The 19,004-nt window shown below is 38.5% G+C and overlaps 1 protein-coding gene across 9 annotated transcripts in view; it reads left to right on the top strand.

Annotated features, from left to right (window-relative positions):
- LOC109426385 (insulin-like growth factor 2 mRNA-binding protein 1) overlaps positions 1-19,004 on the top strand; it is a 274,999-nt gene that overhangs the window by 242,365 nt on the left and 13,630 nt on the right. For all 9 annotated transcript variants that reach the window (XM_029875600.2, XM_029875597.2, XM_029875595.2 and 6 more), the window contains 3 exons: positions 9,773-10,159; positions 10,848-11,556; positions 11,634-11,783. In XM_029875600.2, coding sequence (XP_029731460.1) covers positions 9,773-10,159; positions 10,848-11,556; positions 11,634-11,783 — 1,246 coding nt within the window. The remainder of the gene's footprint in view (positions 1-9,772; positions 10,160-10,847; positions 11,557-11,633; positions 11,784-19,004) is intronic.

Below are 19,004 nucleotides of genomic sequence, written 5' to 3'. Positions count from 1 at the left end.
AATTTACAAACTAAGCTATGAAAGACCCCGGTAGAGTAGATGAACATAAGAACTTCAGAAACATACGAAAAGACACGACAAGGATGACCAAGAAAATGTTTAAACATGTTTTTTTTTAGCCATTTTTCATTTCTTGATTTAAATGGGTTACCTTAATGTTTGCCTTACAATGGAACTTCTCACAAAACTAAGTTCAAACCCTCTGCCGGAATGATTTCAGGGTGCATACTACACATATTATACATATATAGTAGTTTCTATAAGAAATCTTCATTGCTTCAAAGATTATGTAATTATATTGATGTACAAGATTCAGAAATCTAGTGCGAACTTTTGCCCCACTGCACAGTGGTTCCATTTGTTCAGGGAAGCGGTCATAAATCATTTTCTTCGTTATTTGAAGGGAAGAATCATTTTTAATGACCTGGAATAGCATGTTATGACCAAAAAAGGATATTCCACTACGTTTTTATGAACAACACTTGAAAAAAAAATAAGCTTTGGACATTTTTATTTATGATGATGAAATTATCATTTAAAAAGCTTTATTTTGCACAGAAATCAGTAATCAAATGTTTTCAACTATTATGAAGAGTTGGTCGAACTATATCAGTTTCTGCTAAGTATAACAATTTAGAACATGTATCACATGACAGTACCATAATAGATTCTTGTGAATAGTATCAGTATTAGCATTAAAATTGTAATTTTATTAGTAGGTTTTATTTCCGCTGTAATAAAACAATATATAAAACTGGAAACTTATCGTCAGAAATAAGGAAGTTTTCATAGTTACTGACTACTGAATACTGAAAAATCATCACAAATCGAATTAGAATGTATAACTACAGCGTCAAATTACCAATGGTAATATTTTTTACACAATAGTGCAATAGTGCAATTACAGAGTAAATTACTTCTCAAATTGCAAAATTTTAAACAAATATTCGGAATAATTCACATTACGTACGTAAAAGGAAATTTTAAAACCATAAATACAATGATTTACACCGTTATATATCGTACGATTCGTGGGCCTGCATTTTGAAAAATATTAAAGTATTTCCAGTCGTTATTGTTTCTAGCAATTGCTTTGGAAATGCTATCCAGTAATGAAGTATGTGGAATTTCAATCAAAGATAGCTCTAACTCAATAAACGAAATACATATATACAAATATCGCTCTACATTGCTAAATATTTGACAGAGTGCCTGCAATAGTATCAAAGAAATCAAATCGAATACTGAGATTTAACGTGAATATTGATCAAATGTTTAGATTTGGGAAGAGATTATGAAGAATTATGTCTAGTAAATATTAATCAAAGAACATATTTCCTCCTTCTTCTCCCAGTTTTACAGTTTACTGGTACTATGGACTTTGAGGAAATTTTGTCAATGTTAGCAGTAAATGCAGAATTTCTTATCAAATTAAAAAATTACAAAGTGAAGTTTTGACGATGCCAAATGAAATTGTTATAATGCAATTACTCAAACCTCAAGCCATACCTCCAGAACTGTATTTTTTATAATTAAAAAAAACCTTTACAATGTTTGTTTTCAAATTAAATATCCCTCAAGTATTGTAAAAAGCATTGAAGAATCTCCTGTAAAAATTTCAGTATTTTTGGTACGCATTTCAGGCAGTTACAGAAGGACAAGTATATATATATATATATATATATATATATATATATATATATATATATATATATATATATATATATATATATATATATATATATATATATATATATATATATACATATATATATAATTTTGTAGTTATTTCAAAACATATTTTTATAAAAAGAACGGGTAACTTCCAATACGTCCTGCAAACTTATATGCAGATATTTGCAGCTACAACTTTCACAGATTGATTCTCCTACTCAAATCTGATCATTTGATGGCTGACGATTGATTAAATGTGATTGAGAACATGTCTGAAATGTCACATGCATTTTTATTATGTATATATTCCATGGATAAAATTATGTGCCTATTACTCATAGCTCGATTGGGCCAAAAATATCCATTTCCACTTTTTTGGTGCTTTGAATTTGAAAGATAAACCTTTATTCTGATTTTCTGCGTTGAAAAACATTTGAAAATTTACTTGGTTTTGTTATACGAAGACGTGGTGTACAACTCTAAATTCATGTAATTTTTCGACATATTTTGAGAATGTCAAATTGCATAACAGTACCCACGCTCTCAAGAAAAATATGAAACAGAAACATACATTAAAATGGGTTTTCTGCATTCTTGGGAACATCATTGATTTATAAAAAATATACATACTCATGAATTAGAAAATCATATTTTCGATTTTTGGCCTATGGCGGTACCACTGTGCACTGTCGAGGTTTTAACAATGTCACTTTCTGTAAGAAGCACTAGTAGTTTATTGTTTATTCGAGTGCACCTCTCGAACTACTATGGAATAACGATTCTCCTATGTCTAGAGGTTATGAGATTCTTCTTCTTCTTGTTACTACAAATTCTTATTCCAAAAGGTCCAAAAATTCTATCAAAACACCTCGAAACACATTCTTTCGCATAACTCTGCCAAACCATAACGAAATCATTCCAATTTTTATTGACGAGTAACTGACCTGATTATGTGTCGAACCCATACAGATTTGTTTGTGTTCTTAACTTGTGCTCAGAAAAAGACCCACTGCGAACTTTTGCCCCGTGCAAACTTTTGCCCCGTGCGAACTTTTGCCCCGCATTACTCTATTGTACACTGTGGTGCATGAAAATCGGCGTTTGTCCGATCAGTTATGCACCACAGAGTATGTATGATGTCTTCGTCAGATGCAATGTAAATCTAACCTATTCAGATTGAGCCTAGAAGGGCGACTTAGAATATATAGCCGTGGTCAGAGATGCCTAGATGTGTATGTTGTAGAATTCATTGCAATATTTTACACATAAAAAAGAACATATTCAACGTTCTACAAATCGATCCAGGTGTTGTGTTACACAAACAGTTGAAAAAATAGGCTAGACGCCAGAGGATCCCTAATATTGGGGTCTCCAGTTTGCCTAGTGGTTAAGGCTATGGATCGCCAATCCAGAAACGGCGGGTTCGATTCCCGTTCCGGTCGGGAAAATTTTCTCGACTCCCTGGGCATAGTGTGTGATTGTACTTGCCTCACAGGCAAGGCAAATAAAGCCCTTCAATTAATAACTGTGGAAATGTTTAAAGAACACTAAGTTGAAGCGAGGCAGGCCAAGTCCCAGTGGGGACGTAGAGCCATGAAGAAAGAAGAAGATCCCTAATATAGACGTACCCAGTTATACATATCATCTAGTTCAATCAGAATGGAATTAAAGCGACCTTGTGATAGTGAAGCACCATCATCATCGATCTCGGGCGATGTTCCTCCAGTTTCCCCAAACTTGTGGGGTCGATCTATTTCCTGCTGAATAATGTTTTTTTTTCGTTATTTTTTCTTTCGACATTCACCAAGATATTCTTTCTAAAATTCCTCCAGAAGTTCCTACATCTTCAAAGTTTCCAACGAGAACTGTTCGCACATTATTTTCTGAAATCTCTCCAGAAATTCTTCTAATATTTCTAGAGTTCCTTGTGAAAACTATTCGAAACTTCCAAAAGTTTTCCAGGGACTCAATTCTGATATTCTTTCAGGAAATCCTTCTGGGACTTGCCCACGAATTTCTCCAGGAGCTCTATGTGATACTTCTGCAGAATTTTCTAGGTTTCTTTCGAGAGCTTTTGTTTGATTTATTCTATAATCGACTTTGGGATTTCTCCAGGCGTTCCACAGTGGTACCGCCATAGGCCAAAAATCGAAAATATGATTTTCTAATTCATGAGTATGTATATTTTTTATAAATCAATGATGTTCCCAAGAATGCAGAAAACCCATTTTAATGTATGTTTCTGTTTCATATTTTTCTTGAGAGCGTGGGTACTGTTATGCAATTTGACATTCTCAAAATATGTCGAAAAATTACATGAATTTAGAGTTGTACACCACGTCTTCGTATAACAAAACCAAGTAAATTTTCAAATGTTTTTCAACGCAGAAAATCAGAATAAAGGTTTATCTTTCAAATTCAAAGCACCAAAAAAGTGGAAATGGATATTTTTGGCCCAATCGAGCTATGAGTAATAGGCACATAATTTTATCCATGGAATATATACATAATAAAAATGCATGTGACATTTCAGACATGTTCTCAATCACATTTAATCAATCGTCAGCCATCAAATGATCAGATTTGAGTAGGAGAATCAATCTGTGAAAGTTGTAGCTGCAAATATCTGCATATAAGTTTGCAGGACGTATTGGAAGTTACCCGTTCTTTTTATAAAAATATGTTTTGAAATAACTACAAAATTATATATATATGTATATATATATATATATATATATATATATATATATATATATATATATATATATATATATATATATACTTGTCCTTCTGTAACTGCCTGAAATGCGTACCAAAAATACTGAAATTTTTACAGGAGATTCTTCAATGCTTTTTACAATACTTGAGGGATATTTAATTTGAAAACAAACATTGTAAAGGTTTTTTTTAATTATAAAAAATACAGTTCTGGAGGTATGGCTTGAGGTTTGAGTAATTGCATTATAACAATTTCATTTGGCATCGTCAAAACTTCACTTTGTAATTTTTTAATTTGATAAGAAATTCTGCATTTACTGCTAACATTGACAAAATTTCCTCAAAGTCCATAGTACCAGTAAACTGTAAAACTGGGAGAAGAAGGAGGAAATATGTTCTTTGATTAATATTTACTAGACATAATTCTTCATAATCTCTTCCCAAATCTAAACATTTGATCAATATTCACGTTAAATCTCAGTATTCGATTTGATTTCTTTGATACTATTGCAGGCACTCTGTCAAATATTTAGCAATGTAGAGCGATATTTGTATATATGTATTTCGTTTATTGAGTTAGAGCTATCTTTGATTGAAATTCCACATACTTCATTACTGGATAGCATTTCCAAAGCAATTGCTAGAAACAATAACGACTGGAAATACTTTAATATTTTTCAAAATGCAGGCCCACGAATCGTACGATATATAACGGTGTAAATCATTGTATTTATGGTTTTAAAATTTCCTTTTACGTACGTAATGTGAATTATCCCGAATATTTGTTTAAAATTTTGCAATTTGAGAAGTAATTTACTCTGTAATTGCACTATTGCACTATTGTGTAAAAAATATTACCATTGGTAATTTGACGCTGTAGTTATACATTCTAATTCGATTTGTGATGATTTTTCAGTATTCAGTAGTCAGTAACTATGAAAACTTCCTTATTTCTGACGATAAGTTTCCAGTTTTATATATTGTTTTATTACAGCGGAAATAAAACCTACTAATAAAATTACAATTTTAATGCTAATACTGATACTATTCACAAGAATCTATTATGGTACTGTCATGTGATACATGTTCTAAATTGTTATACTTAGCAGAAACTGATATAGTTCGACCAACTCTTCATAATAGTTGAAAACATTTGATTACTGATTTCTGTGCAAAATAAAGCTTTTTAAATGATAATTTCATCATCATAAATAAAAATGTCCAAAGCTTATTTTTTTTTTCAAGTGTTGTTCATAAAAACGTAGTGGAATATCCTTTTTTGGTCATAACATGCTATTCCAGGTCATTAAAAATGATTCTTCCCTTCAAATAACGAAGAAAATGATTTATGACCGCTTCCCTGAACAAATGGAACCACTGTGCGTTCTTACTGCGTTTCCTCCAAGAGTTCCTTCTAGAAATTCTCCAGGACGTTTTTCTAAGAATACTCCAAGAGTTGCATTCGCGAATCCTCCAGAAGTTCCTTTTGGGAATCCTCATGAAAAATTCCTTCTAGAAAGATCCTGGAGGTCCTTCTGGGAATCCGCTCGGACTTCTTTTTTGGTAAGCTCCAAGAATTCAATCTGGGAATAAATTAAGGAGCTCCCTTTCGGAATGCTCCAGAATTTTCTTCTGGAAACCCTCCAGGGGTACGTTCTACAAATCCTTCAGAAGCATTTTTTTTTTCTGAAAATCTGAAGTTCCCTCTGAGATCCTACTTAGTGTTCCTTATGGGAATCTTCCAGGAGTTATTTCTGAGCATCCACCAACAGTTTCTTCTGATAGTTCTGCAAGAGTTTCTTGTGAAAATCCATCAGAAGTTCCTTCTGGGAATCTTGCAAGAGTTTTCGGTAGAAAACCTGTAAGAAGGAGTTCCTAGTGGGAGTGTCTCCAGAACTTTTTGTTAGGATTCTGTCAGGAATGCTTTTTCGGAATCCTTCAAGAATTTCTGAGAAGTAACTAGATCGACTTCTAGGGTCTCAGACTCAACTACTGTAGGAATCCTTAGAGAAGCTTCTAGGTACAGGATTTTTTGATTAAATCCCCCACAAGAAATCCTTAGAAGCATCTGAAGGAATACACCGAAGGCATCTAAAGTAGAATCTGAAAGATGAAATTCCAAGAGGAATTCCTAGATAAAAGTGTTAAAATGACATTCTTGATATAATTCACAGATGGCATTTTGGGTAATCTCCAAAATTGATTCCTGGAGGGATCCTCAAAAGGAATACCCAGTTGCAGTTTCTTGAGAAATCCCTAACACATTCTGAAAGGCATTTTTCAGGTAATCGCCAGATTGAATTTCAAAGCTTTCACTAGAACCGTCGCCGTTGTCGATTTTTACTCCGTCGCCTCTGTTATCAGCATCGTCATCTTCATGTATACCCTCTTGTCGATAACATGCAGGTATGATTCTTGACTATCAAGGATTTCTTGCTTGAATGGAGAACGCTTCAAAACTCCTTCTGAATCTGCTTCACCCATTTCTACATCCAGTTCAAGTTTGTAGAGATTGTTTTTGAGGTAAGCCACGACAATTACATCACCTATTATTTTCAGAACGCCTTGGACAAACTCTTTATCGACAATAAATTACCTCTTAACTGTGGCAGGTACACTGCGTTTTTCACTTCAAATCGAGTACCCCGCAACGTCGTACCTTTTACTAGTCCTTCCAATCTTCCTTACAAGGATACGCTGGCATTGGCCACGTCAATTTCGAACGGGTATTTGAATCTTCGGATGGATTATAAAAATCGTCTGTCGTTGATCAAATGCACCCAGAATCGACGTAGTTCTTACTCACCTTTTTTCTCTGTTCGGGCATAACCACTGTGACCAATATTTGATCTATTGTGGAAAATTCTTATTCACCTTACCTTGGCGCATTGAATGATACTGATTTTTGAATACCAGTCGCTTCATCTTACTATCACAATTGTACTCATCGCAATATTTCATGTGTCCAGCCTTTCCGTATCGATGGCACCTTCTGTAGAATTTTTTAGATTTTTCCATCCCCCGAAGAACGCTGTACTATCACCATAGCAATCGTTTCGATCAGCACGCTTCGATTCCTCACTTAGCAACCGTTGTTTGATCGTCTACAAGGTGAGCCCATTTCCACCTATGTTTTCCAGGGCAGTCACGAGGGGATCATAGTTGTCTGGAAGCGTAAGGAACAATTGTGAAACCAAGTCGTTCTCCTCAAGATTCACTCTCGCAGTCTTTAGCTGCCGCACTAGGTCGTAAAAGTGGTGAAATGGCTCCGCATTGTCGTTCCTTCTTTCATGTGAAGCCTTGTGAGTTGCTTGCGCAATACTGTCTGACTCGCCACTGACTTGTTTGCAAATGCGAATTCCAAGGCTGTCCACATAGCCTTAGCGGTTTTCTTGTCTCGAATTACTCCTAGGCACTCATCTTCAAAAAATCCGACAAGCATCCTGACAAATCCATTTTCAGGAAATTTGCCTTTCTAGCATCACCTTCGGCAGGAGCATCCGCTTCGAATACTTCCGAGTCCTCGGCAGCTTCCAAAAACAGTTTCACTCTGAACCTCCAATTTTCGAAGTTGGTTCCATCCAGCTGGGAAATTCCAGCACTTTCCTTTACCGACCCAAAAAACATTATTGTTGTACACCGGCTGAATAAACCGCTATTAAGATTGATTTTTAAACTTTGGGTGGATAAGCTGTTATTCAGCTGCCATTGTTACTTGAGATGGAGCCCATGACCTAAAGAAATTGGCGGGACGGACACTGAAGAGACAGTAAAACTTGAACAGAGAAATACAATTTATCGAAAGGTATTGCGAATATTTAGAAAAAAAAATATTAAATCTGCGGTAGCTGCAGAGTTCTACCGCAGCTGTCAAAGTCCTACCGCAGCAATGAAAATCATCCTATCATTGAAACAGAAGATGAAATCAAAGTATGCTTGCACGGTGAAGTGCTCTGAAAACCAACAACAAACAATGATCACGGACGTCGTATCCAAGGCTACCCAAGGCGTCACTGCGGTAGGTCGATGATACACCTCAGTGAAAATCAGTAGTCTGACAGCTGCGGTAGCTTTTCGTTCTACCGTAAAACGGAAAGTTTTCTCTCAATTAGCAATAAAATGCGAGAGGTTGCTAAATACTAATGCGAAGAAAACTGACAAGACGATCGTTTCAAAAACTCTCGGCCTACTTCGTTTTCAAGTTATTACTGCATGTTTGTAGTAGGAACTGCCAAAACAAATATTTTTCCGTAATTCTTTATTACACTACTAAACGGAAAACTTCAGGTCACTTGACAGATGTAACATGAGCAAAAAGAGGACGGCAACAAGGTCGGTAGATATTTGTTGTCTTTATCTTGCTTGTGTGTGATCTGTCAAAAGAATTGTCAAGCATGTTCATGGCTAGGTTGATTGAAGAAATGAAGAATGCCTAAGGTTCTTACTGGAAGCTTGTGGTTCCATGAAGCCGCTGAAGTTTCCTTCGGATGATTATTTAAAACGTAAGTTACATCTAGAAGGCATCCGGAAGGAAAGAAAAAGGGTTCCTTGATTAAGCAGATACATGCGGCAAGTCGGTGATTTCGATAAAGATATAGCAAATTCCAAGTGGACTTGGATGGGAGTTAAAATTCTATCTAGAAATTCCTCTATGAGATTTTTTCCAGAAACTCCATCAGAGTTTATTTCTGAACGTCTTTAGAAATATCTCTAGGAATTTCTTCTAAGATATCTCACAAAATTCTTTCCGTATTTTCTCGACATTTTTCCTGATATTTCTTTTTGATTTTCTCGCGGAAGTTATTCCGGATTCCTACCGGTTTTCTACTTCCAAATCTTCTTTGAGAATATTCCAGGATTTCTGAATTCCATTCGATTTCTTTCAGAATTTTCACGTGAATCTATCCAGAATGTCTTCCGTAGCGTTTTCCGGTATTGTTCCTAGAGTCACTCGTGGACTTTTTTCCCAGAGATCTTTCGACGTTTTCCCATCTCAGAAGTTGCCGTGAAAATTCTCGGGAAATTTCACTTGAAAACTTTCCACGGTTCTTTCTGGTTTGTTCTTGGGACTTCCCCAAGATCATCACGGGATTTCTCGAGATTTTTAAAGGACTTTTTTACTAATTTTTGCAGAAGTATCGAGCAAATATTGTCTAGTAGCTGTTACCACTTTGAAAGCCTAACAAATGAAGCTATTTATCAATGAAAACGATGAAAGTTTGAAAAAAGGTATCTTACCCCACTTTCCCCTATCAGGTACTAAGAATAGAAGTTCAACTAGATCATATTTCAGCATGTTTAGACTGAAATGGAATCACGCTTCACTTTAAAGAAGGAAAACACCGAATTTTCAAACAATGTCTTTTCTTTTATCTTCCAGAGCGGTCACCGGTCTGAACGGGATCGACTTCGAGGGTTCCAGCTTGCTGGTGGAGCTGTTCGACAGTAACAAAGCGAACCGGCGGGGCGCCCGCAGCCGTCCGCAGTACGCCGGCATGCCCGGGGGTGGCGGCCCGGGCCGTCAGACGGACTTCCCGCTGCGGTTGCTGGTCGCTAGCGAAATGGTCGGTGCCATCATCGGGCGCCAGGGCAGCACGATACGACAGATCACCCAGAACAGCCGGGCCCGCGTCGACGTCCACCGGAAGGACAACGTGGGCTCGCTCGAGAAGGCCATCACCATCTATGGCAACCCGGAGAATTGTACGAGTGCATGCAAGAGAATACTGGAGGTGATGCAGCAGGAGGCCAACAACACAAACAAAGGGTGAGTTCTACGCGGGAGTTTTTCTGTATGATAATGGTTGAAGGTTTCTTAGAAGCTTATGACGTTCTTGAATAGTGATTTCAGAACTACAATTGACAATGTAAGCTGCTTAACATGCTCTTTTGTGCTACATCCCAAACCTTCAAACTCCATCTCCCCTTTTCAAATGCCCTTAAACTCCATCATACATCTAAAACGCATTAAAACCATTCTGAAACTCCTTCAACCTTCTGAAATCTTAGTTTAAGCGCCTTGAAACGTTTTTATACCCGTACCCCTCCGAATTCCCAATGAAGTTCTCCTGAAAGCCCGTGAGGCTCCCTGAAACCGCCCTGAAGCTCTCTTGAAAGCCTTGACACCCCTTGAAACTGCCACAAATCCCATGAATCCCTTCGGAACCTTAACGAACGCCCTGAAACGCACTGAAGCTTTTCTGCAAGCTCATGGCGCTCTCTGAAACCATACAAAACTATCCTGAAGCTCTCTTGAATGCTGCAGTAGCTCCCTAAACCCCCTGTAACCCCTGTGAAACTCCCTGAAATCCCCCTGAAAACTTAGTTCCCTAAGGTAAAGTGCCACTTGTGGATCTCCAAAATGGAGGTTTGAGTACAGCATATTAAGCAGCTTGAAAGTTCCGTACGAAGTTTCATAGCTTGTAAAAACTAACTAGTTATTTTTCCTCCCGCAGAGAAATTTGCCTAAAGATTCTCGCCCACAACAACCTGATCGGTCGAATCATCGGCAAGAGCGGGAACACGATCAAGCGGATTATGCAGGACACCGACACGAAGATCACCGTCAGCTCGATAAACGACATCAACAGCTTCAACCTGGAGCGCATCATCACCGTCAAGGGTTCGATCGACAACATGTCCCGGGGCGAGAGTCAGATCAGCGCCAAGCTGCGCCAGAGCTACGAGAACGACCTCCAGGCGTTGGCCCCCCAGAGCATAATGTTCCCCGGACTGCACCCGATGGCGATGATGTCCACCGCAGGCAACGGTATGGGCTTCACCGGTCGCACCGGCATGTACCCGGGAACCAGCTATCCGATGTACCAACCGCCCACGGTGCCTGGCGCACCGCCCGGATCCAGCGACGTCCAGGAAACCACCTACCTGTATATTCCAAATAATGCCGTCGGTGCTATCATCGGAACCAAAGGATCGCATATTCGTAATATTATAAGATTTTCCGGTGCTTCGGTCAAGATCGCCCCCCTGGAGGCGGACAAACCGCTGGAGCAGCAAACCGAGCGCAAAGTTACCATCGTCGGCACCCCGGAAGCCCAGTGGAAGGCCCAGTATCTGATCTACGAGAAGATGCGGGAGGAGGGCTTCGTCTCTGGCACGGACGATGTGAGATTAACGGTGGAGATCATGGTCCCGAGTGCACAGGTCAGTTAGAACCGGGCTGCTGTGTGTGACCCAACTGATTGTAACGAATGTTTCGTTTGTTCGAATCTTTCCAACAGGTTGGACGTATCATCGGCAAGGGAGGCCAGAATGTGCGGGAACTGCAGCGAGTAACCGGAAGCATAATCAAACTGCCCGAGCACACTACCAACACGCCGGTGGACGAGGAAACCACGGTGCACATCATCGGTCCATTCTTCAGTGTTCAGGTGAGTGCCCGCCAAAGGAAAGGTCTTTTGTGTGCCATATGGACCAATGTCTATTGTTGAGGCCTTCAGATCTATATATCTATCTAACTCATAAAAAACCGTATTGACTACAAACCTGTACCGGTCTTCACAATCTGCCAAGAACTCCTAGAAGTAAAGGCCTCGAGACCCTTAAGCGTTGCTGGTCATCTATCAGTCAGTAGCATCTTAAAGTCAAATAAATCTGTGCCGACTCATAGAACAGAAACGTATTGAGTATTGAGCTATATCGATCCTCAGGATCATCCAAGAACTCATTCGAGTAACGACCTTCAGATCTATAGGTATAGATACTCATCTATCTAATGCATGTCAATACTGAATGTATCCATTTTAACTGATAGAAAAAAAATGTTAACTACTGAGCTCTATCGGTTTTCACAATCTTCCAAGAGCTCCTTGAATTAAACGCCTACAGATCCTCAAACGTTGCTGGTGACCTATTAGTGTTGTTGAACTTCTATTCTATTTAGTATTGTGCTCTATGGGTCATAAGAATTTTCCAAGAACTCATACAAATATCAGCCTTCGGATCTACAAGCGTAATTGATCATATCTATAGCAATTGAATGCGGAATGTAACCATATAAACTTATAGAAAAGTCATATTGATTACTGAACTCTATCGGTCTTCACAACCTTCTTCTGTCCACAGGAACTTTCAAGAACTCATTCAAGTTAAGTCCTTCAAATCTACAAGCATACTTAATCATCTTTTTGTGACATCGGAATGTGGCATTTACCCATACAAATTCATAGAATCAACCTGTGTTGACTACAGAACTGTACCGGTCTTCAGAATATCCCAAGAGCTCCTTGCAGAACAGGCCTTCAAATCTTCAAGTGTTGCTGGTCATAGATGACCATCAGTTGCATCTTAAAGTCAAATGAATCCATACAGACTCATGAAGTAGAAACGTTTTGAGTATTGCGCTCTGTCGGTCCTAAGGAGCTTATAAAAAACCTTTCAAGTAAGGGCCTTCAGATCGTCAAGCGTAATCGATCATCTACCCGTAGCATCTGAATGAATACCGTATGCAGTACAAACTCATAGAACAAAAAATTACAGAAACATACGTATTGAGCTCTATCGATTCTCAGAATATTACAATAACTCATTCAAGTAAAGGCTTCCAGATCTACAAGCGCAATTAGTCATGTACATTTGTATCTGTAGCATAAAGACACAACCGTATTGACTATGGAGTTCTACCACTCTTCAGAATGTCCCAAGAACTCCTTGAAGTAGAGGTATTCATATCTTCAAGCATTGATGGTCATCTGCAGTAACGTCTTGGGTCAAATGAGTACATATACGAACTCGCAGGAACGTTTAGAGCATTGAGCTTTATCGTTCTTCGTTCCTAGAATCTACCAAGAACTCATTCAAGTGAAAGCCTACAGTTCTTCAGGCATTACTGATCATCTATCAATAGCGTCTAGAAGTCGAATGAACCCTGTCAATCTCACAGAACAGAAACGAATTGAGTATTGAGTTCTATTGGTTCTACGGATCCTCCATGAACTCATTCAAGTAAAGGCCTCTACATCTACTAGCATATTCGATCATCTCTCTAAGGAATCTGAAAGTGGAATGCATCCATTCAGGCTCACTGAAATAGAAACGTATTGATTACCAAATATATCGGTCTTCAAGATCTTCCAAAAAACAGCTTGAAGTTAAGACCCCCAGATCTTTTAACAAAACTGACCATCAATCGGAGATTTCCAACTACTGATCTTCAGTATGTACGGACAATGCGAGTACATACCGTTATCATAATACAACTGGTGATCGCTGATCGTGTCTTTAAACCAGATGGGATGTACCTCTGGGAGTTATTGGATGACTTTGAACATCAGCTAAGCTCAATTTGGTACTCCGAACAACTCAAAGAACCCAAGTGACCTAGTGAATGTATTGATCATTGATTATGGTTGCAGACGTGTCCTTTTATATTCCAGGATGTTCTTGGACGATCTTGAACACCAAAGGAACTCAAACCTTAATCCAGAAAATGAAATACAAAAACCCATGAGGCTATAACAATACAAAAAATATCGAGCGATCATTCATAACGCTATGATAATGTTTGACCTAGAATATCAGAAAAAAAGATCACTTATTTTTCTGTAGACCTGATAGACTCTAGTTCATGGAATTTCATATTGCTTCGGAACGTCCATAGCAGACAATAATTCATTCAGCTGAGTTTTTATCGTGCTTATGAGTATATGCATCTATCATAAACTATTGATTAATCCCTGGTAATGTCTGTAGATCAGATGGCCAGTACTTCACAAGGATATTAGACGACCATGGATATTTGTATTTTCCATCTAAAGGCCTGAATTTCTGAGAGTTCGTGGTAGATGCGCCCAAAATGCATGTACCGTTCAGTTCAGGTCTATGAGCCTTGTGAACAAAAATAGCTTTCATAAGCATCAAGCAAGCGTTGAGAATGCATGTAGATCTAAGGACTTTTACTCATGGAATATCTGGGATGATCTGGAACGTCAGCAAAACTCAAGTTGTCCTCGTGAGACTGTACCACTAACAAATGAGTATCCATCGTTGGTTATGTCTGGTTAACCCCAGGGAGCTCTTGGATGACCTAGAATAGTTGTCGAGATTGATTCTCTATTGATGTCGATTTCATTGACCTCGTAATCATCTGCCAAGAAATATCCCATGATCGCTAGTTATGTCCGTAGATCTAACGCTATGCACTTTCGGAAGTTCTTGGATATTCTTGTGTTGAATTCAGATCTATAAGCCATGTGAACACTTACCGAACCGTTATTAAAAACCATCAGTGTCAGTACCCTTGAGTATGCTTGTAGATATGAAGAACTCTACTCCGGGGATATTAAGGATGTCCCGGAACGTCTGCAGATCTAAAGAGCCCTATGTTAGTCTGTAGATCTGAAGGCCTGTACCTTAGGGAGTGCTTGAATTACATGGAATGTTTGTCGAGCTTGAATCTCTATTCAACTCATTGACCTCAAAAGCCTAAAAATATCCTTAGATCACTGATTATGCACGTAGATCTGGTTATCTGATGTTTTCTATAGGTTTTAGGAGTTTTCAAAAATAATTTTGATTCTAGGAAGTTGCTGTATGTCCTGGAAAACCCTAGAAATAGAATTCTAATGTTAGACCAGCTCTACGAAGCCCATAAGTATATAACTGTACTGAAAAGTATCGAGCGATCATTGGCAACGTTTGCAGACCTGAGGACCTATACTCCTGAATTTTTTTTTGGAAATATCATAGAGAGTATCTGTCGAACTCAATTCTCTGTTCAGCTCAGTTCTATGATCCTTATGAATGCATCTCGACGGCCTAAACATCCGAAGAACTCAACAATTTGTTCAGCTTCGCGTTGTTGTTCCTGTGAGATTTTACCGCTATCGTAGAATATGCATTGATCGCCGGTGTGGCATCTGTAGATCTTAAGGCCTATACTCTAGGGAGTTCTTGTACGACCTAGAATTTATTTAATTCAACCCAAGGAATTTGATTGTATTCAAAGCAGTTACAATACTTAATATTAGGGATGAGATTGGTTTACGGGAAACAAACAGCGAGAGGATGAGTTAAGGGGAGTTTGGATCATGTTCAAGGGTGAGGGATGATACTCACAGAGGCTCATACATCTATGTTTTATCTAGCTATGAGTTCAATGGCTATCTAAGAGTATTTAAGAATTTCCTGCAGTATAGGTCACCGGATCTACAACCATAATCGGTGATTTGTTGAAACATTATTAATGAAGTTCGTGTTTACACAGCCTCATGCAACTATGTGCTGTCAAGTGTTCAATGTAAGTTTGAAGATCTTCAAGAATTCTCTTGAGTTTAGGTCATCGGTTTATCGATCCTTAAAAGCCGTCTCTAAGAACTAAATACTGAACTTCAAGCCCTTCTGAAAGTCTGTTAATACCACTAAAACTTCCGGGAACCCTCCCCTGGATCTGTGAAGCCCCCTGAAAGCTCCATGAACTCCTCTGAAACCTCCTGAAACGCCTCTGAAACCTTCTTGAAGTTCCCTCAAACTCATGAAAGTCTGTGAACGTCCAAAAATACTTCTAGAACCCTGAAATGTCTTGAAATGCCCAGCAAGCCCATTAAGCCCTTCTAAAACCTCTTTGAAATCCCCTAAAACGCTTTTGAACGTCTCGGCAAACCCCTGAAATCCCTTTAGAACCGCTGATTTACTCTGAAACAACTTAAAACGCTTCAGAACGTTCTGCAACCCCCTGAAACCTCCTGAAGTGCACCCGGACGCTGGAAAAGCCTCCTGAAACTTCTCTGATATCCCCAGAAACGCTCTGAAATACTCTGAAACGCCGTGAAACGCTTTGAAACGCCTCTGTAACCTCCCTAAATTCCACTGAAGTTCTCACGGATACCGGTGAAGCCCCCTAAAATCCCTCTAAAACACCATGAAAGATCTAGAATCGGTTTCAAACACCTATGCAACCTCTGAAATTGTACATTGAAGCTCACTTGATAGCCTAAAAGCCTGATAATACCCCTAAACCTTCCTGGAACTCTTCTAGAACCTTATTCCTCAGGATCTGAATTTCTCTGAAACGTCTTCAGACGCCTCTGAAATCTTGCTTCAAGCTCGCAAGAAAGCCTTTGAAGCCCCCTAAATTACTTCTGGAACCATAAAATGTTTTAAAACGCCTCTGCAGCACTCCTTAGAACCACCGCACCCCCTGTTACTCAACCGGAAGCCCAGCAAGCCTTTTAAATCCCTTTAAAACCTCATTGAATCCCAATGAATCCCTCTGAACCCCCCTAAAACACTGTGGTGCTTTCTGCAACTCCCTGAAATGCTTTGAAGCGTTCTACAACCCCCTGAAGTACACCCGGAAGCTGGTAAGGCCTTCTGGAACTCCTATGATATCTTAAACGCCTCTACAACCCCCTGAAATTCAATCCATGTAAACCATCTCTAAAACCACCTAAAATTCATTGAAACGCTTTAAAACGCTCCTGCAATCCTTCTGAAGCTCACATGATAGCCTATAAAATCCCCGCGAACCCCTACGAAACCCTCGCAACATTCCTGTAGCGCGTTGAAACGGCTCTGCAACCCTGCTGGAAGCTCTTCTGGAAGCCTGTGAAAAGCTACCTAAACCTCCCGGGAGCTCCTCTGAAACCCCCAAAACGCCTTGAAACCCCTTGAGGCTCACATAAAAGCCTTGAAGCCCCCTGTAATCCATCTGCATTATCTCTGCAATACTTCTGATACCCCCTGAACGTAACTTGAAAGCATGCAGAGCCCCGTAAAACCTCCAGAAATTCCTATGTAACCCCCTGGAGCTCAACTCATAAACACCCAATAATTGATCACTGGTCATGTCAGATCTAGAGTCCTTCGAATCTTTACCCACTAGAGATCTCCATTAGTCACGGGTGCAAGCACACTGTACATCTGCAGGTTTCAACTTCCGTGTAAGGTCTAACTATGAGTCGTATGAATACATATTGTTACCGAAAATCATAAAATAATCCTTGGTTACGCCTGCAGATCTACAAAGGGTTCGTAGCAAGGTCGGGGGTTGAGTTAACCCTTTGAAGTCAGAGGGTTCATAGACGACCCCAACATAGAAACGGTTGTATAAATTCACAAATTCAATAGAACAGAGCACTATCTATGGCAAAGTTGTTGCAAATTGTGTCCTTTATTATGGAAAATGGGAAAATTTGTATTTGAGACTTTATTGACAACCTAGAACATCCTGAACACCATGAAGTTTAGAGAAATGAAATAATTGACATATCAGTTTTTCTAAAAGCTGATTTTGGATAACCTCCATCGAGAATATCAATAGCTGATTTATGTTCTGGAGTATTCTAGGTGATCAAAGTAGTCCTATAATAAAGTCCTTGGAATCTACAAAAATATTTTTTTATGCTTTCGCCATAAACAATAGCATTGCATAATATACTGAGGTCCGTGAAAATCTTGAAATCTACATTGTCATTTATAGCCACTATAGAGATATTCCAGGTCGGCCAAACTACCTTGGAGTTCAAAACTTTAGGTCTACACTCGTAACAGTAGCTATATCTGTTATACTAAGTAACGTTCAACAATCAACCGCGGTTGCTGGACCAATCTGAAGTCTACTTGATATTATTATAAACCCTTGGGACATTCAGAGTTGTCCAAACTGCCCTATAACGAAGACCTTCAAATCTACAAGAATAATTTTATGCGTTTTCTCCATAAATAACAGCATTGCATAATATACTGGGGTCCGTGAAGGTCTTGAAATCTACAATGTCATTCATAGCCACTATAGAGATATTCCAGGTCGGCCAAACTACCTTGGAGTTCAAAACTTTAGGTCTACACTCGTAACAGTAGCCATATCTGTTATACTGAGTAACGTTACTCCAATCTGAAGTCTACTAGATATTATTATAAACCTTTAGGACATTCAGGGTCATCCAAACTCTTTTATAACGAAGTCCTTTAAATCGATAAGAAGAATGTTATGTGTTTTCGCCATAAATAATAGCATTACATAATCTGCTGGAATCAGTGAAGCTAATGAAATCTCAAATGTCATTTAGAGACACTATAGGACCCAAGTAACACATTTTGTTGTATAAGTGTATAAAATACGCACCTAATACAAATCTCCATGTTAGGCCATGAATGCAAAAAACTTAAATTCATACACTTATATCACCGAAAAAGCGCAAAAAATGGCGAATTATACAACATCTTTGATGTTATATAAGATGTTTTTCAGTACATCGTCAGAACATAGCTATATGTATTTGAGAAGTATTCAAAAGTATTGGCAATACCTACTTGTTCTGATCATGTTAGCAGGAACTAAGTTATTACCAAATGAAAATCCTTGTATGATGTTTGCCGCTGCAGTTCAAAACAAAAATAAACTATCCTTTCAGCTTCTCCTCTACGAAATGCTAATGGCCAAACATTATTTTGAAGTTCCCAAGTTATTTTTATCTAATAATCATGTTGTCATTTCCCAGTACCGTGATGAAATCTTTTGTACGAGCCCAGATTTATGGTGAAATAAAAGATTTCATTGACCATAAATTCAAGCGCCTTCAATCAGATGTTTGATGTTTTAAATATACAGTCAGTTTTTCTACATATTGAATAATGTGGAATCAAGTTTACAT

This window comes from Aedes albopictus, chromosome 3 (genome assembly GCF_035046485.1).
Source record: "Aedes albopictus strain Foshan chromosome 3, AalbF5, whole genome shotgun sequence".
In the NCBI taxonomy this organism is placed as follows: Eukaryota; Metazoa; Arthropoda; class Insecta; order Diptera; family Culicidae; genus Aedes; species Aedes albopictus.
The sequence above is the reverse complement of the archived record's forward strand: the minus strand, read 5'-3'. Positions and strand labels throughout refer to the sequence as shown.